Raw genomic sequence first — 27,116 nt, forward strand, 5'->3', positions numbered from 1 at the left:
CCCCGCCCGCCGTGCTGCGCCTGCACCCGTGCATGTCTCCCGGCGTCCCGCGCGCCCTCATCTGCATAGACACGCCCCGAACGACACGGCCCCGCCCCGCCCGCCGTGCTGCGCCTGCACCCGTCATGTCTCCCGGCGGCCCGCGCGCCCTCATCTGCATAGCATAGACACGCCCCGAACGACACGGCCCCGCCCCACCCTCTGTGCCGCGCCTGCACCCGCGCGTGTCTCCCGGCGGCCCGCGCACCCTCATCTGCATAGACACGCCCCACCCGACACGGCCCCGCCCCGGGGGGTGGGGCAGAGCCGCCTGGCGAGAGAGGGAAGAGCTGCTGCAGCAGCCCCGGCGGCCGCACCCATTGCGTGAGCGGTCCTGGGAATGAGGCATTGAGGTGGCTGCAGCTCTGGTCTTGCCATGGCCCGTGGGAGAAAGGATTTAGGAAAAAAGATAGCGGGGCGTGGGGCAGGGAGAATCATCTCAAAGCCCTGGGAAAAGCCAAAGTGACCGAGCAGCAAAGTGCCAAGGTGCTGCAGTGCATGGCACTGAGAGGGAGGGAGCACAGGCCCCGTGCCACAAAAAATGGCACGCCCTGCCTGGAGCGGGGTGCGGCAGAGATGGACACAGCCCGCTGCCAGCACAGAGCCTTCTTCCAAGAGGCAACTGCTCGTCAGCCTGTGCCGTTGGGGAAAGCCCCAGACTCCTCGTCCATCTAGGAGATAGGTTGTGCTTCATGGGGGAGCAGCGAGCAGCACAGGCTGAGGCCTTCTCCCACTTGGCCCTCCGGGAAGGAGCAAGCGCGGCCCATAGGTATTGTGTGGCACAGGAGTTCATGGGAAGCACCTCTGTCCTGCCTCGGTGGTGTGGGAAGGCAAGCACCGAGGCTGGAGGCCAGCGAGCGCCCCCCCTCCGTCCCCCAGCCTCCCCGTGCCTGCTCGTGGCGCGGCCAGCAGCCCTGCCCTGCTCCGTGCAGCCCCCGCGCAGGGCGAGGGCGGACAGGGCACGCGTGCTGGGCCGACAGCCGCCTCCCCACACGGGACACCTCCCGGCTCCCGGAGCCGCCGATCCGGCCGCGCTGCTCGGCCCCGCTCAGCCCCCGGGAGGCGCAGCCCGCCCGCTGCGCTGCTCAGGGCGCGCCGGGGCTGCGCAGCGCGGAGACCTCCCAGCGGCGCCCCCGTGAGGCCGGGCCCGGGGCAGGAGGGGACGGTGGCCGGGAGGGGCCGCGCCGGGGCGGGGCGGGGCGGGGCGTCAGCGGCCCCCTCCCGGCCACCGTGCGGGCACCGCCCCGCCAGGTCACGTGGCCCTGGGAGGCGGGGCCGAGACGTGGCACACGCCGCGCGGGGCCGTGCGCGCGGGCGCAGCCAATCAGCGGCGGCGGCGGGCGCCTGCGCTCCGGGCGCTCCGCCGCGCTCCGCTCTGTGCTCCGCTGCGCTGCGCGTGCGGCTGCGGGTGCCGATGGCGGCGGCGGGCCCGGCCTCGGCCGGCGGCGGCCGCTGGGAGGTGGTGCGCAAGGGCCGGCGGCCCGCGGGCGGCGCCGGCAGCCGCCGGGCCCTGGGCGAGGCCAACGCCGGCCGCGCGCTGCCTCTGGCCGGTGAGTTGCGGCGGGGTCTCGCGTGGGGCGGGCGGCGGCTCTGCGGGGACTCCGTGGGTTTGGGCGAGGTCCCCGCTTGGTGGGGGGGGGCAGCGCTGGGGTCTCGCGTGGGGGGAGGATCTGCACGGGGCTGGTGTGTTCACGCGTGGGGGGCAGCTCCGTGGGGGGGGTATATGAGGGGCTGGTGGGGTCTCGCGTGGGGGAGAACCGGCAGCTCCGGGGAGGGTCTGCACGGGGCTGGTGGGGTCTCGTGCAGGGGCAGGTGGCGGCTCTGGGGGGGGTCCATGTGGGGCTGGTGCGTTCACGGGTGGGGGGCGGCACTGGGGCGGGTCCATGTGGGGCTGGTGCGTTCACGGGTGGGGGGGCGGCACTGGGGAGGGTCTGCACGGGGCTGGTGGGGTCTCACGCAGGGGCAGGTGGCGGCTCTGGAGAGGGTCCATGTGGGGCTGGTGCGTTCATGGGTGGGGGGCGGCACTGGGGCGGGTCCATGTGGGGCTGGTGCGTTCACGGGTGGGGGGCGGCACTGGGGCGGGTCCATGTGGGGCTGGTGCGTTCACGGGTGGGGGGGCGGCACTGGGGAGGGTCTGCATGGGGCTGGTGGGGTCTCACGCAGGGGCAGGTGGTGGCTCTGGGGAGGGTCCATGTGGGGCTGGTGCGTTCACGGGTGGGGGGGCGGCACTGGGGCGGGTCCATGTGGGGCTGGTGCATTCACGGGTGGGGGGGCGGCGCTGGGGAGGGTCTGCACGGGGCTGGTGGGGTCTCATGCAGGGGGAGGTGGCGGCTCTGGGGAGGGTCCGTGTGGGGCTGGTGCGTTCACGGGTGGGCGGCGGCACTGGGGAGAGTCCGTGGGCGGCTGGCCAGGCCCCGTGGGGGGAGGCAGCGGCTCAGGAAAGGGTCTGTGGGGGTTTCTTGGGGTCCCCCCCCCTCGCAGGGGCACGCGAGGGGCAGCTCCAGGGAGGGTCCGCATGGGACCGGCAGGGTCTCGCTCGGCTTGTGGTGGGGCCGGGCCCTGCGGCGGGGGCCGAAGCGGGATGAACCCCCCAGGGTGGGCGCTGGGCGCGTCCCCCGGGCCCGCGGTCTTCGCAGCACTCCCCTGGTCCCGCGTTACCCCGCGGCAGCGCCCTGCGGTTCCCTTCCCTGTTCTGCTTCTTGGCTTTCTTGTGACATCCCCGTGAGGGGGCCTGGCCAGGGACGGTTTCGGTCAGAGTGACTTCTTGTAGCAGTGGCGTTTGAAATTGTTTTTTTGCGTTAAGTTTGGTAACTTTCCCAAAAGCTGGATGCGATGTTGTAACTCATTTATGCAGCTGCTCCTTGCACAAGTTTGGCAGGGACTATGTTCCGTACTTATTGTTGGGTTTTCGTTACACAAGTATTTTCTTAGTGTACTGTTGTTTGGTGCAAACTGAAACACTGATTGTAGAGTCTCTGGGTCACTTTCTTCTGTTTTCCCTTGTTTTTAGCTCCAATTGCTACCTCAGACACTATCTTTGAGTTGGGGTTTGAGAAGACGATGAAGAAGCAGAACAAAGAGCAGGTCCCTCCCGCTTCTGCACCTGAGCAGCAGCACAGGAAACATAATGCGGGGAAGAGCGCGAAGAAGTCGTCGGCAAGCGATGCCGGGCTCAAGCAAGGCAAATTCCGAACGCTGGAGGAAGCGCTGAAAGCGGTGAGTGTGGCCAGCCTGCCCCGGCACGCTGCGCGCCCCTGTCTGCAGGCTGCTCCTCTGTAACTCGTCCTGCTCTTGCAGCGGCACGGACTCGAGGGTTCCTGGACCGCTCCTGACCTCTGTTAACGTGGCAGAGTTGAAGTTTCAAATGCCTTTATTTCATAGCCCTCGCTGAGCCAGGCTGGCATTTTGGAAACCTGTATTCTTTGCTGCTTTGTGAATAAGAGTCTCGGAACATTATTATTCCAGTTGAAAGGAGTGGCACAAAGGACACAGTGCCCTGTTTCTCCTCAGTCTTAATACAAAAGTTTATCATGCCTCGGGAGGAGAAAGGAAACTCCCACACCCTAGCCTCTTTGTGTCTGGGAGCTCACTAGGTTGATTAAAGTGTGCCCAGCCTTCCTCCAGGGAAAAATACTTCTTAGCTCTAACTGATTAAAACCCAAAGTGGTTTTATTTGCTGCGGGAGCAGAACGGATGGTACTTAGTACTTTGGCAAACCGTACGTGGCTAGTCTGAGAGATTTTTCTATCTTATGCTTTAGGTTATACTTTTACTTTAGGCAGGAAACAGTACAGCAGTAGATGGCTGGAAGGCAATTTTTGGTTTCTTTCTTCATCTCCTCTCTGTCTGTCTGGGAGGCATCCTGAGAAAGCATCACTGGTGCAAATGTTCTCCCTGTCTTGCTGAGTTCCTCTGGAAGAAATTTCTGCAGCTCATGTTCTCTGCATTTTAAATGAATCTGTAGAACTCGTTTGTCCTCATCCCTCCTCTGTTTTTATGGTATCTGAGGACAGATCGGTTTTAAAAACAAACCCCAAGTTAGCTCCCTTAAGTTAACGTGCCTCCCAGGGAAAGCCACTGCCTAGCAAGGCTCCCTTGCAGCAGCTGTCTGTCCAGCTGCACCATTCAGTTCCTTTGCTTTAACCCAAGTGCTTGTGTCTTGCTCATGACTTGTGTTCTGACGTGTCTCTGATCCCCTTCCCTGCTAAAAGGGTAGATGTTTGCTCTCATACTAGCTTTAATTGCGTTGATGGAGTTAGATGCATACAGTTATAACATATAGAAGCAAATCAGTGCGAAATGAATGTGTGTTATTTCTGTATGTGTCATGGAAAACATTCTTCAGTGAGAGTGGCCTGGAGCTGGAAAGCATTACTGCCCTATGGCTTTGCTTTGCACAGCTCAGCGGTGACAAATGCTATTGTGTGACTTTTGCTATGTCAGCTTCACTGATGATTTCATTTTTTTAATGTAATAGCAGCTATTTATTATTTTGTTCCTGCTTTCAGAATATTTGCTTAAATAAAAAGGTAGCAGAAGAATACCCAACTCAAATTTAATAGTATGCTAGGACTGTAATCTGCTACTTACAGAAAACAAATCTCAGACTCTGTGCAAAACTTTGAAAAGCCATTTAAGTCTTACTGTATCTTCTAAACTCCTTGAAGTTAAGATGTGGTATCTGGCCCTGCAAGCTTGCGGGTAATTTGACTTTAAAAGTACATATGATAAGCCTATTTCATGACTGATAACACAGAAGAGGGAAGGTGACAGGAAGTGAACGTGCTGTGCATATTCATAGTTTGTTGATCGTGGGTTGTTAATAAAGTGGCTCTTGCCATTATTGGCTATTTTCTCCTTTTAGGACTCTGGGTGCGGAGTTGCCCCAAAGTGCTGATGCAAACTGGGTATACAGCTGGGTGTAATGGTGGGCAGGTCGACACTAAACTACAGCCTTGTGCCGTCTCCCGTCTAGAGTGTGCCTGTGGTGACACCGCTTGTGTTCCTGGGCCGCTTGTGTAGCTTTGCACTGAACCGGTTGACCTGTAGGTGAAGTTCAATGCGTGGTGCACAGAAATGAAGAACAGCAGAGTCTGCATGACTCCTCCAGTTGGTTTGGCAACGCCAGCAGGAAAGTGGAATGTAAAACAATGAAAATTGCTTGATCTGGCTTTGCTGCATCTGGGGAGCAGATCTGAGGAATGAGAAGAGCATATTTTTGCTGTCTATGCAAGTGCAAGACAGAATTTCCTTTTAAATTTTGCTATTGCTTTTTGGGGCTTTCTACAGCCTTCTCTTTGGTCTTGGGTAAATGGAACTTTCTACGTACAGACTACTACTGAGGAACAAGAAGAAAAAGTATTAATCTCAAGGAAATGTAGCTGTTTCAAGTACAGAATTAAATACTGTTTCAACAGGACTGCTACTGTGTGTATTAATATGTGGTGGATTAGGGAGGGGGTGCTGAAAGGTGTGGCACTAGGGAGTTGGTGTTTTCTGTATGGGAAGGGCAGGGTTCTTGGAATAAAAGTCTGGGATGTCTGTGTATTTACCTGGTAGTTCTTTGAGCTGAAGTTCATTTTGGTCTTCTTTTCATGCTTTTTGATCAGTTTTGAGCACCTTAGTTTGAACTTGTATAATGTAATGTTTGTATATCTCTTACAGCTTGATCTGGCAGATCTTCAGAAGGAGCTGGATAAAAGCCAGAACGTGTTTCCCGAGAACCCCTCTGTCTGGGTTAAAGACCTGGCCGGCTATCTCAACTATAAACTGCAGGCCCCTAAGAGCGATCCCATGCTCAGTCAGCACGCTCATGGTCAGTGATGTTTAACATGCTATGCTGTCAGGCTTGTAACACCTAAGTAGTCTGGGGTGGTGGTGGGGGAAATATGGCAAACTCTTACATGAATTACTGTGCTCAACCTGTGCGTGGTGCTATAATAAATTCCAGGAAGCTAATGCAGCATGGGGAAGAAGGGCTAAGGGGCCTTATCTTCCTGCTATCCCTGACTCGGTGAAAAGCATACCGTTCTGCCAGCCAGAGCGTGAGGGTGACAGGAAGCTGCAGCTCTGTTTTAGGCATCTGGGGCTAAGCAGTAGTGCACAGACACTTCTGTCAGTTTTGAGGTGGCCTCATACAGTTCACAAATCTTCACAAAGTATCTGTTCTGGCAAAAGTGCGCCTGTAACTTAGCTTCAGATGAGTGCTCTCATGCCTGCAGTAGGAATGATGGAAGTTGTGGTGCACACAGAGCCACTACTTCTGGGCAGAAGAGACAGCTCAGTCTGGTGCTTAAAAGCGAACCAGCCTGCAGGGCCACGTGGTAGCCAGCTCAAAGGAAAAGCCGGGAGCTGGGAGGCGGCTCAGGACACAGCACCCAGGGGAGAAGCAGCTCTGTTACAGAATCACAGAACGGTTGAGGTTGGCAGGGACCTCTGGAGATCATCTAGTCCAACCCCCCCCTGCTCAAGCAGGGTCACCTGGAGCATGTTGCCCAGGATCGTGTCCAGGTGGATTTTATTCCTGCTCCAGTTCTTTTGTCCCTCCCAAGCAGATGTTGGTCCTGGAGGGAAGAGTTGAAGGAGTTAAGTGCTGCATGAATCATTTTGACTCACCTGTTGCAAGATTTACTTTGTGCACATTTTCAAGAGTAAAGGTTAAAGGACAACTTGCTTAAGGGACAGTTTTAAGAAGCATCAGAGTTGACAGGACCAAAACAGTAACTGGAGTGTGAGAGAAGAAGTCTTCTGTCTGCATTGGAGACAAATCGGGTCCAGCCTGTCCCACAGTCTGGGCATGTTCCCTGCAAATTGAGATGTTTGGAGTTTTCTTTGCTTCTTTTTATAGACTTTTTTTTTTTCCTGCCAAAGCCATCTTTAGTAAATGTTTAGGTAACTTGAGAATAGAGCACACTGACTGTGTTCTTTACTCTACAAACTTACTTAAAAATAAAATTTGGTTATTTAGCAATGTCACTGTAATTTGAGTTTTCTTTGTTTGCAAAGACCCGTAGAAGTGTTTTGCAGCATATGGAGTTGGTAAGTTAGAGCCTTTCCATAGTCATGCCTTCTCCATGAGAACCTATAACTTGTATTCTGAAATTCAGGAAGCTGTTCTCAAGTATCTACATTCATCTTTAAAAGAGATACTCTAGCTAGACCTTCTTTTTATGCATTGTCTGTTGGTCCTTTTGAGAGCACTTGTTACTGAGATGACAATGGGTATAATATTTTCAGCATATATTTTTTTCAAATCCCCCATGCATCCAGCGATATTAACACTTAACAAAAAGCAATCATTTATTGCCAAATTAAACACACTTAATGCAGAAAAAGCGAGGAAAGTTGCTTGTTGATCATGCAGTGTATGAAAGCTAAGTGCTTATCTGTGGACTGTCTCACACCTGCTAGGCAAGCATTGTAGCTGCAGCTGATAGTTTCATTAACTGGTGCTCATTAAATTCCTTCATACTATTGTATTGGCTTCAGATTATCCTTACTGTCTCGTGAACAAAGAGCTGAAGAATATCATCAAATCCCTGCTGGGAAGATCTTCCAGTGTGCTGGAGCTCTTCTTTGATCACTGTATTTATACAATGCTACAGGAGTTGGACAAAACTCCAGGTAAGAGCATAGCCAACATAAGTTTAAGGGCATTAGAGCATGCATACTAGACCCTGCTAGTGCAAGAGGTTATTTTATATGGGAGTCTGGTGTTGAGGAAGACTTTTGTGGTTATAAGAATTTTTCTACTACTTGTAGTTTGACATCGATTTTTAAAAGCTCTTCCAAATTCCTCTGTGTAGAACGTGAAATGAGGAACTTGTTCTGTACATCTTGCATTCTGTGCAAGAGTTGTTCCTGCCCAAGAGGCTTATCAGTAAGATGAAAAACATTGCTTCTTGGACTGCTGCGTTTCAGACTGAGTGCTCACACCTAGAAGAACCAGAGCAGGCCATGGCTGGATGTGAGATATGAGCCCTGTACGGCTCTGTCGGGCAGAGAGTTGCAGAGTGAAGATTTCATGGCGAAAATACCTTTATGAAGGCTGTCACTTTGGCATATGTTTTGCTGCAGCTTTTAAAATGGGATCTTTTGGCCCTATGAAACTTGATAAACGCTGATTCGTTGCTGTGCTGTAGCAGCTGCGTTTCCTGTGACCTGAGGATTCCCAATGTGAGCTTTCGTGCTAGGAGGGGGGAGAATGTTTCTTGCCCTCTTAGCAAATGGAATATGCGCACACCTGACCATGTTTCCTGGCTCTTCAGGCAGACAGGAGCAGCATCCTGAATGAGAGTGATGGCCTGTTTCTCAGTGGAGTGTTAAATGCAAAACCTAAATATCGTATTCAGTACCACCACTGTTGAGCAGTTAGTTGCTGGTTGCTTTAACAGTAGCGTCCAGCTACCGCCTGTCCTCACCATCCCGAACTGTCACTGTGCCGCCTTGTGTGCTAAACGCCTTGATTGTTCCTGACTTGGTTTCTAAAATGCAGCTCTGCTGATGACTCCTGAGGCCACGTTTCCATGATATAAAGTGTTTGGTGCAATGCTTGTTTCAGGAGTGCCTCCATCTGGCTGTTGAATACTGCCTTCTGTTGTGCTAACCCAACTGCTTGTGGGTGGCAAAAGCATTTTTCAATCTGGGTGAGATTCCTGATTCAGTTTACAGCGTGGCTCCCTGAACAGTTGTAAGCGCGATTGTGAGGAGGTGTGTTGTAGCGCAGAGCTAGACAAGGCCCAGCTGTTAGGAAGGAAGTAGAAACTCTTTGGATCTTTGCTGTTGTGGGGCGCTGTGTATTGCAGATCTGTGGCCCTGGGTGCAATTTGCTTCTATTGCAAAAAAGAGCTGACTGATGAAAACCGAAGGATAGGAATAGCACAAGATAATGTTTTAGCAAATAGTCGAGGTACTGCTTTGCTTTGAGACTTGCGTTTGTGTTTAATTCCAAAAGATCCTTTGCTCTCGCCTGAGGTCGCTCCAGGATTCAGTCTGCGAAGCGCAGGACCTTAGGGTTCGGTTAAGACTGCGGCCATGCTAATCTAACATATCACCACTGCTGCAGCCTTGCCCTGCAACCGCGCGCTTCCGCCCTCCTTGCATTGGTTCTCGTGTCTGGCTGGACAGCAGGCTGATTCTGCTGGCTAATCTGGCATAAAAGTTGGACCTGTTCCAGAGCAGGGTAATGTAAGCAGCAAGTCTGCGTGCTGGAGAGCAGGACGGACCCTTCAGGTGGCAGCAAGCCCCTTCCAAGGCTGAGCTGTACTGCCCAGCTGTCCCCCGCACACAGCGAAGCGGGAGGGGGTTGTTGAAAGGGGTCTGGGATCCACTGCTGTCCTCTTAACCCTTGGTCTTTTGGATGTAAACAAGGGTGAGGTTAGCCCTAGAGAGTTCCCGGACTTGTGGCTGTGACCGTGCTTACCTGTTGACTAACAGCCTCTATGGAGGGTGGAGCTGGGCCAGGGGATTTTTCTTTAGGAAGCTGCTGGTGGTATTTCCAAGGGACTGTGGGGTGGGAGCCCTGCAGTGGTGATGTCCTGGGTAGGAGGCTGGTTGGAGGGAGAACGGAGAGCAGGAACAGGGAGGAAAATGGAGGGAGCAGAACCCAAACCTCTTTGGTGAGACTTGGGTCCAGAGTTTGCTAGCTAATGAGCAGGGCAGATTTATAGGCAAAGGGGGTCATCCAAAGGGAAGGGAGATGTTTCAAAATATGTCCATGAATTGCTGGGTCTTGAGAATATTCCTTTTGTGCTGTTTTTTAGGGGAGTCTTTGCACGGTTACAGGATCTGCATTCAGGCAGTGCTGCTGGACCGGCCTAAAATTGCAACGATGAACTTGGGCAAGGTGAGCTGAATGCATTTGTTTTCACCCAGTTTGACAGCGGACTACTTTGGATGCTGTAGTAAAACCTGGCAGTGTTCCTTCTCTTTCCTCCCCAAAGATCCTGCTGAACATTCAGAATGGCCACACATGTCTCATAGCCAGGCCATGAACAATCAGTTTCAGTTAATTAAAAGTTCTTGTCCTACAAGCTTGGCCTACATACAAACATTTCATGCTTTTAATGTGCTTGTAGCCCACACAAAAGGAAGCAGTATCTCCCTTCCTCCCCAGATAATGTTGAAGCCACTGTAAATGCTGTCATCCCACTGTGTCCACCCTTTCAAGATCATGTTCAAAGCTCGTGCTCCCTCTCCACATCACGTGCACTCCATGCACTAGCCATTCTCAGGGAGCAGGGAGGGAAGTCCGCCAGTTAGCTCTGCATGCAGCTGCTAGGCAGTGATGGGACAAGAATGAAAGTTCTTGCTGTCATGCTCCTTCAAAGCAAGCAGCTGAGCACCTGTTTAATGCAACTTGACTGTTATCCACCACCACTTGGTGTCAGAAACTCTGCTTCTCCAGACTGTTGCAGTTTTCAATTCAGCATGCCTTGGGCTAACACAACTGTTGGTCATCGTTTTGGGGTCTTTCCTGGTTGTTAAGGTGTCCTTCCTTAGTAGTGACAGAGCACGCAAAGCAGGGGACTGTGTGGAGGGCTCCGCCTCTCTGAGGCTCCCTGGACTCTGGGAGGCTGCACGCTGCAAGGGCCCCTGAGCTGCTGTAGAGGTGATGCACAGCACAGGGTTTCTTGTTGGCTGAAACAATGGGATGAGGCGAACTGAAGTTCTTCTGAATTAACTTCTGATTTTTCATCTCAGTACTTGGAGGTGTTACGGTCCCACCAGAACAGGCCAACGAAATGCCTTACCATCCTGTGGGCTCTGGGACAAGCTGGATTCACGGACCTCACTGAAGGCCTGAAAGGTGAGAGCTTCAGAGCTGAGGGGCTGGGAGCTGTGCTCAGAAGAAGCCATTTCCCATTTGCTTCCCTGTGCTTGAAAACAACAACTGTTGGAGGTAGCAAGGGCAGGTCCCAGTTATTCTTGTGTGCACCTTGACTTCCTCTGATTTTATTGCTTGAGTGTTTGATCTGCCTAAAACCACGTCATCCTACTGTTGAAAGCAGTTAAGCCAGATGCAGATGCAGAGCATGGCAGAGATCCTAGGGGAGATGGGTACAGACAACTCTCAGGTGACGTTTCAAAATTAAGTTGTCTTTGGAACTGTCATATGTAACTTTGTGAAGGCACGCTGAACTTGTTAGATGCTTATTTGAGAACAAATAAACTGGTGTCCCTAGCATTTGAGATGAGGGCTGGGATCTAGGAAGCTTGCTTCTTGGCATAGCAATAGCAGATACTGTGTGTGACATTAGTGGCTTTCATTATCTAGTCGTTATAACTGCCCTTGTTTTTACTTTAGCCATTTGTGTTAAATATTAGTTACCATTGCACAAGGGAGGATGATTTGTGTTGAAGTGTATTTATAGGTGTTTAAAACTCAACATTTAGAATGGTGACATCGTATAGCTGTGTGAAATGGCTTAGTTTCATGGCAGTTTGAGATGTAGCAAGTATGTTGTTTACAGAAAGAGTAAGTTTAGATCTCCTGCTAAGCACTGATGGATCTTCTTCAAAGACAAAAACTAACACTATTGTATCTTGTCTCTGGACAACATCTTTACCTTACTGAGACAGTAGTGAATGGCTAAATCTCGGCAAGAGCTATCCGACCTGGCCAAGATATGGAGCCTGTTTGCACTGCTGTTCCTCTGAAAGCATCTGAGGTTGCTCAGCTGTGCTGTAACCGTTTCCGAGGGATCTTTGTGTCTGGTTACCTACCAGATGTTTTGAGTGGGGAGAAATAGAGTAGGGGTTTGGGGTTTAAATATAAATGCAGTTTTGGCACTTGAGTGTTCTACATTTCAGTCACTGCTTGAGGACCTGAGGAGTGTTCATGTTTATGAAATGGAGCTCTCACTGCTACCTAGTACGTAGAGGTACCATAAAAGATCCCCATCCTCCCAGTGCTGTCTGACAGCTTCCTCTCTTCTGCAGTGTGGCTCGGTGTTATGCTCCCAGTGCTCGGGATCAAGTCTCTCTCCCCATATGCTGTTGCCTACCTGGACCGACTGCTGATGTGAGTTACAGTTCAGTGTTATCAGAGTATCTTTGTTAAGAGTAAAGCCTGCCCAGGCTGCTGGTGTTTTTTGTGTCTGCATTCTGCTTGTGGAAGAAGCTTGAGTGAGCATGCGCAAATGTGCGGAAGAGTGTGAGCAAGCTGGTGTGCATACTCTCAGAAGGTTTTGGGGGCTCAGCACTGGAAGATCTGCCACGCATAGACTTGCAATAAAGGTTAGCTTATATCTTAAATTTTTCAGTTCCCTGTTGTGCTGGGGGTCCAAACAGCATCAGTAGTGCCTACTGACAGTGTCTAATATCTTGACTTTGTTGCTGGTAACTCTCAAATGTTTCTGCAGAAACATTGGTTTTCTGCAGAGGTTTTCTCTCTGCTGCTGAAATGAGAAGGTCAAGAGCTTGCAGTACATTAGGAGCAGAATCCATCCTAAGCTGTCTCCTGTGACCTTCCTGAGAGAGTCAAACATCTGTGAGGGTTGTCCATCTGCCTGAAGTTCAGAACGGCCATGCGCGGCTCCTGCAGTAGCTGGGAGTGCAGGACAGAAGTGCTTTGCTGCAGCTCGGTATCAAGTGGCCGTGGAAGCACTGAGTTCAACTCTCTACAGGTGCAAGGGCTTGCTGTATCCTTGGCCATGTCCCTGGGCAAAGGACCATGCCGTTCTGACCTGCTCAGGTGCAAGGGCTTGCTGTATCCTTGGCCATGTCCCTGGGCAAAGGACCATGCTGTTCTGACCTGCTCTGCTGGGTACAAATTGGGTCTAGCCCCAGATTCCTAGCAAGCTGCTGGTGCAGTGGTGTGGATATGAAATATGTGTCAGCGGTGAGTGCCGTTACGGTCACTGAGCTCTGCTCACCTGTGTGTGTGGCCAGAGCAGCTGAGGCGCAGTTGTATGTTCTGTCATGCTGCACTGAAGAAACAGGCTTCTCCTGGGTGCAAGTATGTTTTCGCTTGCCCCAACTAGTCTGGGAGATATCCGCTCCAGTGATTTGGAAGGCAAGTGGTATCGGCCCAGAGAAGGCTGGTGCCCAGACAGAGCTCCAAGGGCAAGGCATTTCCATTGCCGGCCTGGCGCTGTTAGACTGAACCGGTGCGCTGAGGTTTCCAGCTACAGGGTGAGGTGCTGGCAGAATGTCAGCTGTGCTCGAATAGTTGAATTTTCCCTTGCAAGTAAGATCAAGGCAGTGTTTGACCGTGAGTTGGGAAAAGCAGCTTCTGTCAGTCTTTGCACAGGTGAGCCTTACCCCTGTGACTGGTGCTGCAGCCTCCAAGACTGTGTAAAGGAGCTGAACATTACAGCGGCAGCTCCAACATCCAGGATCAAAGGAAGTTGTGCGTCATGCAGCGTAGGTAACTGATCCAGAAACAGTGCACTGTTATTGGAGGAGTTTGGGTACGGTGATGTAGCGGATACTGCAAAAGTGGAGATGTGGGGTATCTTCTGAAGAGCTGGGAAGTCCTAGAGATTTTGAGACTTTTTTTTTTCCTGTTTTGGAACCAAAAATATTGCATTTGGTTTTATCAGAGGATTTCATGGAAGCTTATTGAACCAAACTTAGCAGAGCCTCCTAATTTTGGGGAGAACTTTTATTTAATTAGTTTTCTATCAGTTGAGCAGGTTTCTCTTCTCTTTTGATCACGTTTCATTTACCTGCCATCTCTGTCATAGGCCTACCAGACTTCTAGTTATCTGTAGTCTCACAGGAAAAAAGAGTACCTAATACCTGCGTGTCTAGTTTTAAAACCAAGTATGAACACCTCCCCTCTTGTCACTAAAAGGTAAGTGCACAATCCTGTGCATTCTGCCTGTAAACCCATGGAGGGAGTGTGTGCCCCGCTTGTTAAATGGGGAAAGCGGAAAGCGGAAAGCATAAGCGCGAAGGCGGAGGTGCTACCAGAACTCTGCAGGCCCCTGGAAAAGTGGGGCGGAAAAGCTTTCAGAATAGCTGCGATCCGATCTGGGTAGCTGCTTTCCTCCTCTCTGTTATCTTCTAGGCTGTGACCTGAGCACTCGTAATTGTGGATTTGTGGTGGTACTGTCGCCACACCGTTTATAAGTATCGTCTCCCACACCCCATACTTCGTTTCAGGCCCTTTGCAAAGCTAACAAGGGGCTTGGTCTTCTGTCCCAGCAAGTGCGTCCTGAAATACAGGACAGCCAGCTGCCTCTTGTCGCAGCGAAACCAAGACTGAAAGAGGTGTGGAGTCTGAAATGTTAGTCCTACCGCAGCTGTGCTGTTCGTGGGAAAGGGTATTGGCTCTAAAGCCCAGGGAACAAAGTGCATGCTGATTTTATGCAAAATATCTTTAAATAGCAGCAAATGAAGATAATCTTGGTAGCTAGAAACCACCTGTGTTTATCTGAGCAGTATTTCCAGTTAAATTGAAACTGTTTTGACTTGTGGGAGAATCTTGCTTTTTGAGGGCAGGTGCTGGCCCTGGAAGGGAAACTGTTTTCAGCATTGTAGACCCCTTGTTCAGGAGCGCTTTTAACTGTCTGCGCAGCAGCACAGCGGGCATAGGTCACAGGAATTGTTTCTGTTTTGCAGGATGCACCCAAATCTGACCAAAGGGTTTGGTATGATTGGACCCAAGGACTTCTTCCCCCTCTTGGACTTTGCCTTCATGCCCAACAACTCATTGTCACCCAGGTAAGCCTGTGCTGCGCTCAAGCTTGATGCTGAAACATGCGTCTCCTATGTATCCTATGCTTAAAGCAAGTTAAGAAAGGGGCTGTGAGGAAAAGCAAGCATGGCTGGCAAGAATGCTTTTTAGGCCATGTGAAAAGTTGTCTTAAGACCTGTAAAGGGTAGAGAGAACACTAATATCTTAATTTGTTTGACTCTTGGCTCAGCTGAGACGGTGACAAGACGCTTTTCATAGAGTCAGTAATGTGCCTCAGACATGCACTGTGAGAGCAAAAAGGAAACCTTTGTAGCAGCTTAATACAATTCTGCTAAAGAGCTCCCAAGAGCTGCTCACCCCTGCTTGCAGCTGGCATCTGAGATGACTAGGGGAGAGTATGTTCTTTTGCAGAAGACTTTTGTGGCTGGTACAGTTGTATCTGTCGAGGAAAACGCAGCACTTCTCTGCCAGGCCAGCAGCAGCAGTGGAATTTCCCAGCTCAGGGAAGGGTAGAAGCTCTATCAGAGCAGGAGCTGGAGGAGCTTCCAACAGGTTTTGAGACCAAGAGTGTGCAGAACAAAGGGTGAGACAGGAAGAAACAATGATGGAGGAAAGTCCGAAGGGAGGGGAAAAGGAGAGGCTGGAAGACTTGTGTCTGCATCATGAGAGAGCTCTCATCTGAGGTGTCCTTACTGGGCCTGAATTATTCAGCAAGTGCTCTGTGTGTTCTTGGAGCTGTTGGTAAACTAGAAGCAGAAACAGGATGGGAGGTGTATGTAGGAGACAAAAAAACTACACTTTTCTTGATGCTTTCTGGCCTTCTTTATGTGTGCAGAGCTATGTGAAATTCTGCACTTGGGGAGGATTCAGTTATGACTACAGTGTTATGAGTTTCAGACCTTTCTAGTAACACTAGACATAAACTAGTGAGACTGCTGGCAGGACTGTGGCGGGAACGGAGTCGGGTGGCAGCTGGTGTGCCTTGCCAAAGCAGGGCTGGTTCTGTTTGCCGTGGGCCTGGTGCAGCAGGAGAGCAGGCGCTTCTGCAAGAGGGGATTCTTGCTGGATGTTGTCCTCTGGAAGGGCAGCTCCTCCGCTGCATCCCGGGATGCTGAGCCGATTGAGAGCTCTGCAGTAAAACTGTCTGGGATTTCTTCATTTGTGTAGGATCTGCCCATACAATTCATGGCGAAAGTAGAGGGGATCGGGGTGTGGGGAGTATGGAAGCAGCCTGGCTCGGAGGAGAGATCCTGACGCTTAGTTCCAGCGTAGCCCGCTCCGAGGCGGTTTGACAGCCTGCTTTGCCTTGCAGGAGCTCTGCCTTGCATTCCAGTCCCCTCCCAAGCAATTGTGCACAGGGCGTGAATGAAACCGCTGCCTGCAATTTCAGCAGCCTTAATGTGTTGTCTCCTCAGCTTGCAGGAGCAGTTACGGCAGCTGTATCCTCGGCTGAAAGTACTGGCGTTTGGCGCTAAACCAGAGGCGACGCTGCACACCTACTTCCCTTCCTTCCTTTCCCGAGCTACACCAAGTTGTCCTCCTGACATGAAAAAAGAGGTGAGCCCTGGGACAGGTGACAGGGCGTATGGCTGCCTCCCTCCGATACTGCAGGGCTGGCCCTGCGGAGACCCTCCGTATCTGTGAGCACCTCTGTGCTTGGCTCAGGGCTGTGCCTGCCCTTGAACGTCCGCGAGGGGAGGATGACGTAGAAAGTTCCTCGGGGGTCCCTTTGCCTCTGCTGCATCAGCTCTGGCTTTCATGGCACTGTACTGTGAACTGTCTCAACTCACCGGCGCAGCAGAGGACTGACCATCTTTCTTGCAGGCTTAGCTCTCTTGCGTTAGGAGGCTGAACTGGCAGATGAGTCGGACAGGTGCCATAACGAGTGCAAGATAGCAAGCGCGAGCCCTGGTAAGGGAGAGTTAGGACCCTTTTGTTCTGGTAGCAGTGAACATTAGATCAGCTCGTACCTTCTCATGATGTTAAGGAAAGATGGGTTGGGTTTGGCTGACCTGCAGCTGCCGAGGGAAGAGTGATTTGAAAAAGGCCTTGTTGGAAGGACACAGGCTGATGCATGTACTTCCTTCAAGCTTGAGACACCTGTGACAAAGAAACAGAGGAGGATGTGGGCCAGGGGTTTGTGCTTTGGATGACCTGCTGTGTTGGTGGGGCTGGGTGCGTGAGTGCCACAGGAGCTCTGAACAGGCGCTCGGGGCAGGGAGAAGTGGACTAGAGACAGTTTAGTGCAGAGGACAGCCTGCTGCATCTCGAATGGCTGAGATAGATGGCCCATGTCTCCCATGCCATTAGTGGTGGTGGAGCAAGCTGAGTCTTGATCCAAGACTCCGCAGTGGGGCCTGCTGTGCCTGTTGAGCCAGGCAGGGAGGTTTTCAGAGGTGATGTGGAGACTCAGGGTCTGGAAATGTCAGACCTGTGAGCGGTACCCTAAGATCTGGCTGGGAGGAGACCCCAAACTGGCAGGTTTGGGTGGTGTTTTACTATGCTGGCCTACAGCCCTGGGCATGTCATGTCCTGTGAGCCAAACTCCATTGACATGAGCCCCTGAGGGAGAGGACCGTGGGTGATTTACTAGAAAGATATGCACAGCGTGCTCTCCTTTCCAGCTTCTGAACTCCATGAGCCAGTGCCTGAGCGTGGACCCTTTGACCTTCAGCGTCTGGAGGCAGCTGTACACCAAGCACCTCTCTCAGTCCAGGTAGGCATGTGCATCCTGTTTGCCTTTGTCCTGGGCAGGTTCAGCGCTAACCTGTTAATTAGAGATAAGCTGCCACTTTTTCTTTGTCTGAATTTGGCCCATGGCTGCTGGGCGCATTGGTTTCTTGTGTGCAAGGATGCACAGCTTGCACCTGCTCTGTCTGCCTGATGCCAATGTGGTCTCAGGAAGCTGGTGAAGACCAAGGTGATTCTAATCAGAAACTACCTGTTGTCTGGCTAGCTGGGCCTGTGTGCTGGGGGCAGCAGAGGATAACTATCAGATCATCTTCTCACCTCCTTTTTGCACTCCCCCAGAACTGGACTGCGGTGCTGCTCGAGTGCATTTCATACAGTACCCTGCTCTGAGAGCAGGTGGCTGAGCAGAAAGCAGGCTGCGTGGTATAGCCAGTGTGGCCACTGGCTGCCTTCAGAAACTGCCTGCTCCTTGCAGGCTGATTTCCCTGGGAGGTTACTGACTTTCTGCACTAGGCAAGTGGTAACTAGACTTCTAAGTATTGAGAATTTGGCCTACGATAGGGGCCAGCAACATGGAAAAGCCTCATTGCTCCCCTGTGCTGCCCCTCTCATAGGGGTGAAGTGGGGGATACTGAAGGAGAGATGCTTAGAGCAGAAGCAGTACCTGCCCACCTTGCTGCATTTCTGACCCAAGGCTGATCTCCCAGCTGGCTGCTTGCGCCTTTTCAGAGTATGTGGGAGTGTGTTAAACTGCCTCAGAGACGCTGACTGAGCCCTTTATTTTCTTTTGTCCCACAGTCTGCTTCTGAACCATCTGCTGGAGTCTTGGGACAGCGGCAGCAAGAAGGTAGGAGTGAACTGTGAGGAGGAGGAATTATGTCGGGCAGGGAAATGAAGCATGTGTAGCTCCTGGAGATCCTCTTACAAGCAGCACCTACATGGGATTTGTCTGTGCCCAGCCCATGGCTGCTCCAGCATGCAGTCAGGTCAGCTGGGTGCCCTAACTCAGGACACGCATCTGCCAGTATGTACTGACTTGAGAGGCAGCACTTTGTCCCATCCTGGAAATGGTCATTACAAGCGGTCGTTTGTAGAGCTTTTATTTGCTTATTGAGCTAAGAGGAGAGCCCTTTTCCCTAGAAGTGCTGTGCTGGGATTTGGATATTCTAGATTCAGTTTCCTGCTGGGCCTTGCTTCCTTTGGTGTTGTCATGACTGGGGGAAGTAACGCTGGTCTTGGTTCAGCCATCTACAGAGGAATACCAATATTACTATTGCTTTGGAGCATTGTCTTGTTGGATCAGCCCGATCTGCAGCTGTTGAGGCACTCTGAAAGTGTCTGCCCAACCCGATCCCTCCTGCAAAGCCCTGGGTAATTCTGCCCCATTTCGTGCTCTTCTCCCTCTGCTCCCCTGTGGCCAGTGTTGCCTGGCTTTCCCTTGTCCTTCCCTCCTGTGTGGAGCGCCACCAGCCCAGGTCAAGTCATGCTGCTTCTCTGAGGTTTGCAAAAAACAAACTTATAATTAAAGAGCACAGCACATGCCCAGGGTGGATTTTTTTTCACTGTTTCCCTTTGTCAAGGGTCTCTGCTGGACTGAAGTGTGGGGGTGGACAGGGGACAATTGCTGGAGGAAGGGAATGGCAGGTTCTGTCTGGCTGCTGCTTGTGGCGTGTGAGCGAGCTGGGCCAGCACTTGTGCTGGCCTTCTGTGTCCTGGCCAACAGCTCAGTGCTTGGGAGGAGGCAGAGCACGCAAAGTTGGCTTGTCTGTGTGTGCTGCTCGATCCATGTGGATGCACGTAAGTGATTGTCCAGAGCAGGCAGCAGTGGGAGCGTGAAGTATGATGAGGGGGGAGCGCGTCGTTGATGGGTGGCTTGGGAGGAGACATATCTGCCGGCATGTCACAGGATGGCTAGCCACCTTGTTGAGCTCCTGCAAGTCCTGCCAGTAACTGGGTTGTGTGGGCACGTGGCCCTGCTGGTGCTGGGTTCTTGGTGCTGTGCTGCTTTGTGATGAGACTCTTGATTTCCACAAGGTGCGGCAGTCTCTGCAGGAAACAGTTCGTTCGTTCAAAGTAACTAATGAAGAACTTGCCGCAAGAGGGCCAAACAGCGACCAGGATGTAGCAGCCTGTGACGCTGCTTGCAAGGTAACTCCTGCGTGGGAGAAGCCCAGGGCAGCGCTGCGTGGTGCCTAGTATCAGCCATCGTTTGTATTTCTTCTCTGTGCTGGCGGTTACAGCTGGCCTCTCTCCCTCTTGCTGGCACATACGAGGGTTGCTCAGTTCCCAAGGGCAGGGCCGTACAGTAGCAGTTCCAGGGTGCGTCTGCAGGGCACGCTTGGGACAGATGCTGCTGGCTCTTGTCCATTCTTCCAGCTGCTCAGCAGATGATCCTGGTTTTCACTGCAGAGCCCGGGGTGGTGAAAGCACCTGCAAGTAAGGCAGCATGCTGTGAGAAGGGTTGCATGGCTGTGCAGAGTGGAGGGAGGAGGAGGGGCCTGGCATTGGGTTCAGGGTTAAAGAGGGGAGAGGGGAATACAAAACGGGGCAGGAGGTGGAAGAAGAGAGAAATGCAGGGCGCCAAAACTGCAAAGTGGAGGAGCCTGAGATTAGTCCTTCCATCTGTGAACAACGACTTGATCTTTCAGAGGATTTCCATTGCTGCTGGAGCCTCCCTTGGCCTCCGGGGAGGCAGCTCAGAAGCTGTTATATGTGACAAGATTTGTTACTTTTCTTCCCTAAGAACCTGCTGCACAAGATGAAGGGCCGTGGCTTCCCCTGGTCTCGGCTGCTGCTTGTGATCCTGGTCTTTGCAGCAGGCTTCCTAATGCACGATATCCGGACGCAAGGGTCTTTCCAGGGTAAGGCGTTCACTGCTTTTCTTGTGGCTTTGCGAGAAAGGGGATGTGATAAAATGTCCTTGGAGGACAATAATTTCACTGTTTTTCTGAGTATACATGACTGACTTTGAGAGATGTCGCTCCACACCCTTACCTTCGTTCTGAGTCTTCATGCTGCTGACTTCCTCTTAAACAATGTGCCTCTATAGATCCATATCTGAATTGCATGTGTTTTGGAGAGGGGTATGTAAGTCGTGTTGGGTGAGAAGCTGACAGCAAGTTGTGTGGACAGTGTTCCTCCCAGACTCTACCTTTTGTCGTCTGGAATGTTTTCCCTGGGGCTGCCATAACCCAGATTTCCTGCATGCGTTGGAGTTTCTACGCCACCTTGTCTCACTCCGAGCATGTTCTGAGACATCTCCCAAAAAAACCTGGGCTGTGCATCCCATGGAGAGAAGCCTTTCGGGGATTGATATGCTGTGAAGAACCCCAAGGCCTGGCTGTGGATGCAGCAGCTTTTGAAGCCTACAGATCTAGCCAAAGGTTTATTTGGGGAATTGCTCTTTTCTCTTCCAGCCTCCTCTTCTGCTCGCATACTTCGTTCTTCTGGCATCCTGTCTGTCTCGCAGCAAGCCTGGCATAAAGTCTCCCACTACTCCCTTGAAGGATACAGGTCAGTGACACTTGTAGTTAGGCAGACATACATATGTCTGAACATGTCAGAAATTGTTAATGCAGTACACAGTGATTCCTGTAGGGAGTCCTTTTTGCTTGAAAAGTATTCCCCAGGTGTTTCTGGAAGTGTTTTTCAGCTCAGATCTTGAGTTTTCCCATTTCCTTGGCCTGTGACGGCAGTTTCAAGGTATATGTGTACTGTTGCTTTGCTGTTGATGTTAGGGTAGCTGGCACTGCCCCCAGCCTTTGCTGTGTTCCAGGTGGTTGGAGAGGAATGTACCTGTTTATTACTCCCAAGCGGTAACCGTATTGGAACCAAATCTGAAGCTGCTTTGGGCAAAGACCAGCGAGTCAGCTCTATATGTTTCAGAGAAATGTTCCTCTCAGCTCTCTTGGATCAAAGACAACCTGCCCTGGTTCATTGAATGGGTAAGAATGATGTGCTGTCTCCAGCTGCCAGGAGGGAGGCAAATGCCTGCATGACCGCTTCCTGGTTGGGCTTAGGAGACTGTTCCAAGAACCCATGTTGAGGGTTCGTACCAGACGGCAACACTGCAGGCAGGAGAGCAGGAAGCTGGGTGAGAGGCCCATACTTGGAGGAAGGCAATACCTGTATAGCTGCTCCTGTCCTTACAAGGGGCCCTGAGCTCACCAGTGTTGGTCAGGGTGCTAGGTGAGAAAGAGGCTCTGTAGCAGTCTTCTGATGCTTTTATTTCCCTCATCACTGTGGTTACCCCAGCCACCTTCAAGCTGCTGGACAGTGACAGTTTCAAATTTTAATGGAGGCAAAGTCTCAAAGATAATTCATTAGTTTCGTGAAAATCAGTGGTTTGGTAGAAGATGATTTTTAGCATGCCCACGGAGCAAGCAGCACAGGTAACTTATCTCTGCTTTTCAGGGGCTGACTGGCTGGGAGGACATGTGCTGATGGGCCAGCTGTGCAGGGCCAAAGCAGGGAACATGGGGAGGGCTCGGCAGTGCCAGGGAACACGGAATTATATAGTGAGAGAGGGAAGGGGAAGTAATGCCAGAGCGCTTGTGGAGCGACTTGTTTTAGCAAAGAGCTTCGTTCATGGGTAGCAAGGACACTTTGCTCCCTGGTGTATCTCATCTGGAGGTATTTGCATCTGCAGTGCTTTGCCCAATTCTGGTCTCCCTAGTACAAGACAGACATGGACCTGCTGGAGCAAGTCCAGTGAAGGGCCACAAAGATGATTGCAGGCCTGGAATATCTGTCATGAGGAAAGGCTGAGAGAGCTGGGACTATCCAGCCTGGAGAAGAGAAGGCTCAGGGGGATCTTATCACCATGTATAAATACCTGTTGGGAGTGGGGGAAGAGGATGGGGGCAGGCTCTTCTCAGTGGTGCCTAGAGACAGGATGGGAGGTAACAGGCACAAACTGAAGCACAGAAAATCCTGTCTGAACACAAGACAACACTTCTTCACTGTGAAGGTGGTAGAATACTGGAACAGGTTGCCCAGAGAGGTTGTGGACTCTCCATCCTTGGAGATATTCCAAACCTGACTGGACATGGTCCTGGGCAGCCAGCTCTAGCTGACCCTGCTTGAGCAGGGTGTTGGACTAGATGGTTTCCAGAGGTCCCTGACAACCTCAACTGTTCTGTGATTCTGTATCCAAATCAAGCACATGCCTCAGGCACCTATTGAAGAGGAAGCTAGTGTTAAATCTAAACCCGCTTTCTCTGCCCCACCTGCAGCTCCAGTCCCGGGTCCCAGATTCCATGCTGCACTTCGCGGAGTGTGTCAAAGAGCTGTTGCTTTTCCTCATAAGGGGCTGCCTGCTGCCGTTGCTGGAATACGTAGCCGCAGCACTGGAGCGGGGATGGAAGCACTGTGTGGACTCCTGCAAGTGAGCATCACTGCCGTTCTTGAGCCCTGTATGCTGCAGACTTCAGTTCTGCTTTGATCCCTTCTGGGATGCTCTTCGAGGCCCAGCTGTGACCCTTGATGGGGGAGGGAGTAGAGAGGGGTTGGTTACCTTGCTGCAGGAGTGAGGTCTCTCCTTGTGCTGGCTAAGGGGGTAGTTTCTGGCTTGTACCCTCCTCTGAACAAGTGCGCTGGCAGAGGAGGTGTTAGAACATGGCACCACATGGCTGAAGTGATTGACCTAAGGTCCCGCAGAGAGCTCGTACCCCGATGAAAGCCAAGCGTGTATTGTGGGCAACAGGTGGGTGCCTCTGCCACAGAACCTGCTTCCTCCGTAAATACTTTGAGCTTTTCTCCTGATAAAATGCCATGTGTCTTCATCCCTTCGTCTCTGACTCCTGCTGGGGACTGAGAACGTACGGATCTGTGAGCTTTTGAGAGCTGTGCTTCAGCCCTCCTGTTACTGCTGGGAGAAAGAGGGTGTCTTTGGTGAGCTTATGTTCTCCTCATTGCAGTGCTGGCTCCATGCTCCCTCCTGGGAGAGGGCAGGAGGTGGCACAGGCCATGAAGACAGAGCTGATGTTCCTAGGCAGGGTGTTTCAGAGGTGATTTGGGACCTATTTCTGCAGTGCTTGAGGTTCACAGCCAGATTCAGTGAAACAGGGTGATACGGGAGAAGGAGTCTTAACTGGTTGTTTGTCAGCTTTCTTAACTATTTTATTGGCACCTCTTAACAGAAGCCCTGTGCAAATGTGCTGCCGTTCAGGTAGCTGGGCTTGCTCTAGTTTGGCTCCATGCTGAGCACGCAGATGCACTGCACTGCGCTGTGCCCTGGGAGATGAGCCATGCAGCAGCCACTGCTCTAGGAGCTGCTGGAAGTGGAGGAGGAGCTGGGGCAATTCCAGCACTGTTGCCTCCTGCTCTTGCACTGATACTGCATGAGAGTCAGGAGGGCCAGTGCCTCAGAAATCCTGCTGGCATGCATGTTCTCTGTGCACCCTCCGGGACAGAGTTTCCCTGCAGCGGGCTGCTGCTGCCTGCTCCGGCAGCTCACATATCTGCCCTGGGCTTCTACCGTTGTAGCTGGGTTCACTGCTGCTGCCTGTCTGTCTGCCCTTCCCCACAGCCCATGGATTCCATGCATGTAACCTGTTCTCCTCACTTTTCCAGTGGAGAAGTGTCGTGGGACTGCATGAGAGAACATCTGACAAGCTTTACCTATTCCTCTTGGATTTATCTGCAAAACACAACCATAGCCGTCAAAAACTGGGCCTTGGCTATGATTTCTGGACACTAATCTGCTTTCTGGAGAAGTGGGGACATGGTCAAGCCATTTCCTGATGTTCCAATGATGGAGGAGTGTCTCAGCTGTGCATTTCCAGTGCAGGTTGCACTGGCTGCGGGGCAGAGAGGTGACAAAGGAGATGCACGCAGGGACTTCAGGCTGGACTCAGGGCTCGCAGGGGAGGCTTTTACCTGGAAGATAACATGCCCAGGTTTTACACCCCTGTGAATTAGCTTTGGCTTTTCCTGTCCCCCTTTCCTGTCTCTAGGTCTTAATTGGGTAAGTGATCTGCTTCCTGTTCTGTGCTTTGCTCTCTGCAAGTGAGTCTGCCCTGCTGCCCTGAAACATCAAACAATCAGGTGTTGATACCTGGACATCTCTCATCAGCCTGCCCGAGGCTTGCACAGACTCTGCCATTTCTCCATCCACCTTGCTCAGGCAGCTGCTGGGGAGCTAGTGTCCTGGGTAAATGAACCAGACTGATTTTTTTCCTTTTAATCGGTGCATGTACTTTTTGTTCCTCATTGAAGATATGTATCGTATGGAGACTGTCAGAAGCACCTTGGCTTGACCAGTCCCTGCAGCCCTCTGTGGCTGGATGTTCCCAGGCCTCTTGCTGGGTGTCTCCGGTACCTCCTGTTAGGAACGAGCTCCAAGAGACAAAGCACTTGTTGCCCTGGCATGTGCCAGTTGCAGTGACTTCAGTCCCCAAGAACCAGTGTTTACAGTGTCAGAGTTGTTTACAGCAGAGCTCTAGCCCAGATCTCTTCCCCCGCTACCCACCCACCGCCTACCGGCTCAGGGGCTGCAGTTGCAGCTCTCAAAATGCTGTGAAATGGGGCAAGAGCAGCTGGCCGCACACAGGCGATTGGGCTGCAGAGCGCAGCGGCAGCACTCCAGCTCAGCTAGAGCACCTGCCTGGGCCGTCAGGCAAGAGCTGCACGCTTCCCCTGCGCTCTGCGCTGCCTGTGAAAGGGCTTGTCTAGCTGGGAAGCGGCCCACGAGCAAACGCTGCTAGCCAAAGAGTTTCAGTGCGCAGGAGCAGGCAGTAGGGGCGGCTGCGGGAGGCCCTGCTGGGGCGGTTTGCACCCGGGGGCTCCCTGCAGGAGCAGGATCTGCTGGGGGGCAACGTGCCAAGGTTGAGGGCAACAGCTTCCTCCTCCCTTCCCCGCAGCAGGAGCTTGTCCTGCTGGGAGCGTGAGCTGGGCTTTTCCTCGTGCTGCCTTAGGTGCAGCTCTGCCACGCGCTTGTGTGCGGCAGCCCTGCGGTTAGAGCAGCGCAGGGCGCTCTGCTGCCCCGAGCAAGGCTGCGCGCCGTGGGGCAGGGACGGCGGGCGAAGCTGGCCTGGCCACCGCAGCGGCGTGGGCGCCCAGGCTGCAGGGAGAGACGCCCTGCGGGGGGGGCCTGGGTGCTTTTCCAGGTTGTTCTGCTCTGGCAGCTCTGCGTGCGGGAGCCTGGGCACGGCAGCGTGGCTGCGCTGGGCTCTGCCTTCCCCCCTCCTGCGGCCTGGTTCGCCCGTGTTCGCGCTGGCACTGAGCAGCTCTTTCTCCCCCGTTCCTCTCTCGCTCCCTCGGCAGCGCTGCAGCAGGGCACCCGCTGCAGGCACCTTCGCCCGTGGCTGGAGAGGGCAAGGCTCGCCGGCCTGCTTTGCCCCCTCTCGAGGCCCCATACAGCAGGGAGCGTGAACGGAGCCGCTTGGAGCTCGGCTCCCCGTGGCTCTGGGGCCTTTCGTGGGAGCTGCCGGGGTGGGAGCTGCTTGCAGCAGCCTCCCCCCCCCCCCCCAGCTGCCGTTTCCCAGGGCTGGGGGGCTCGGGTTGCCCCGGAGCAGGTCTTGCTTGCCACCAGCCCCGGGGGCACCAGAAAGCGTTTGGGGCAGCGGGCCTGGGTGCAGACGTACCTGTACAAGCCATATTGCAGGAGCAGGGCTGGGTGGGGGCTGTTCTGGGGCCAGGCACCCGTGCAGGCCCCGTTTTGCTGTCGGTGCTGCAGCAGCCTCTGCCTCTTTCTCGCGGGAGGGGGCTGTCGGTCGGCCGCCCCCAGGCCTCGGTGCTGGGACCCAGCCGCATGCTGCTGCCGTGTTTGGCCCTGGGTGTCCGGCACACCGCAGGGGGAGCCCCGCTGCTCCCCGCTCTGGGGCTGGGACCCCCTGGGCAGCACCGGCGGCCACTCTCCTGGCCCCAGCAGCACTCCCAGGTTGCAGGGCACTACTGAAACTGTACAGGCCTCTTCCCAAAGAAATAAAGGAAGATATTTGACCTGCGGGCTCAGTGCTCTGTTGTACGCTGTGCGTTGCATGCGTTGCTGTCCCCAGCGGCTCAGGGCTGCGACGGGGAAAGGTTCCTTCGCCGCCACGGCCGGTCGGCCCCGTCACCGGCTGGTGCCTCGGCCCCGTGCCGGGCTGCTCCTGGCTCCGGGGTGGCCCTGGCTCCTGCCGCCCTGGTGGCTCAGCTGCCCTGCGTTGCTCGCCCCTGTGCAGCGTGTCCCCCCCCCCCCCCCCCCCCCCCCCCGGGAGAAGCCCCAGTGCCCCGGGCACCGCACTGTGCCAGCAGGGTAGGGAAGGGCTCCGGCGCGGAGGAGCATCAGCAGCGCTGGGGCCACGGCGCCAGGTGACCCGTGCTGCTGGGAGGCCAGGGAGAGGGTCGCGGCAGCCCCTGCAGGGACCTTGTAAACGGGGAGGGCCTGGTGGCGGTGTTTGTGGGGTGATCCAGCGCACCAGTACCGGTCCAGCCCCTGATACCTGCCCAGCCCCTCAATCCTGGCCCAGTACCCTCCCTGGGGCTCCCTCGGTACCAGGTCCAGCACCTTGGTATTGGTCCAACCCTCAGTACCAGTCTAATCCCTCAGTACCAGGTCCAATCTCTCAGTACCGGTCCAGTCAGTCAGTACTGGGTCCAACCCTCGGTACCAGTCCAACCCTTCGGTACTGGTCCAGCCACTTGGTACCAGCCCAGCCCCTCGCTGTGTCCAACCCTTGAGTACCAGGTCCAACCCCTCAGTACTGGTCCGGCCACTTGGTACCAGATCCAACCCCTTGGTACCAGTCCAGCTGCTCAG

General features: G+C 53.3%; 1 protein-coding gene across 2 annotated transcripts; it reads left to right on the forward strand.

The window, feature by feature from the left end:
• The first annotated feature begins 1,453 nt into the window (after window positions 1-1,453).
• On the forward strand, window positions 1,454-26,317 carry TMEM214 (transmembrane protein 214). Of its 2 annotated transcripts, XM_067294510.1 has the most exons (17): window positions 1,454-1,589; window positions 3,050-3,255; window positions 5,704-5,854; window positions 7,528-7,662; window positions 9,801-9,883; window positions 10,741-10,846; window positions 11,980-12,061; window positions 14,608-14,709; window positions 16,099-16,240; window positions 17,308-17,399; window positions 18,173-18,221; window positions 19,409-19,522; window positions 20,118-20,235; window positions 20,791-20,887; window positions 21,150-21,318; window positions 22,609-22,760; window positions 23,948-26,317. In XM_067294510.1, exons 1-17 carry the CDS (start codon window positions 1,454-1,456, stop codon window positions 24,072-24,074), a joined length of 2,061 nt encoding a protein of 686 aa, XP_067150611.1. In that variant the 3' UTR covers window positions 24,075-26,317. The 2 variants fall into 2 exon arrangements, with proteins under 2 accessions (XP_067150611.1, XP_067150613.1); XM_067294512.1 differs by lacking the exons at window positions 21,150-21,318; window positions 23,948-26,317 and having other exon boundaries at window positions 22,609-22,759.
• The last annotated feature ends 799 nt before the right edge of the window (window positions 26,318-27,116 follow it).

This window comes from Apteryx mantelli, chromosome 3 (genome assembly GCF_036417845.1).
Source record: "Apteryx mantelli isolate bAptMan1 chromosome 3, bAptMan1.hap1, whole genome shotgun sequence".
Taxonomy (NCBI): domain Eukaryota; kingdom Metazoa; phylum Chordata; class Aves; order Apterygiformes; family Apterygidae; genus Apteryx; species Apteryx mantelli.

Coding starts and splice junctions, on each gene's coding strand:
- TMEM214 (XM_067294510.1), top strand. CDS start 1,454: ATGGCGGCGGCGGGCCCGGCCTCGGCCGGCGGCGGCCGCTGGGAGGTG. Junction 9,884..10,740: donor CAACGATGAACTTGGGCAAG/GTGAGCTGAATG, acceptor TTTTCATCTCAG/TACTTGGAGGTGTTACGGTC. Junction 22,761..23,947: donor CACTGTGTGGACTCCTGCAA/GTGAGCATCACT, acceptor TCACTTTTCCAG/TGGAGAAGTGTCGTGGGACT.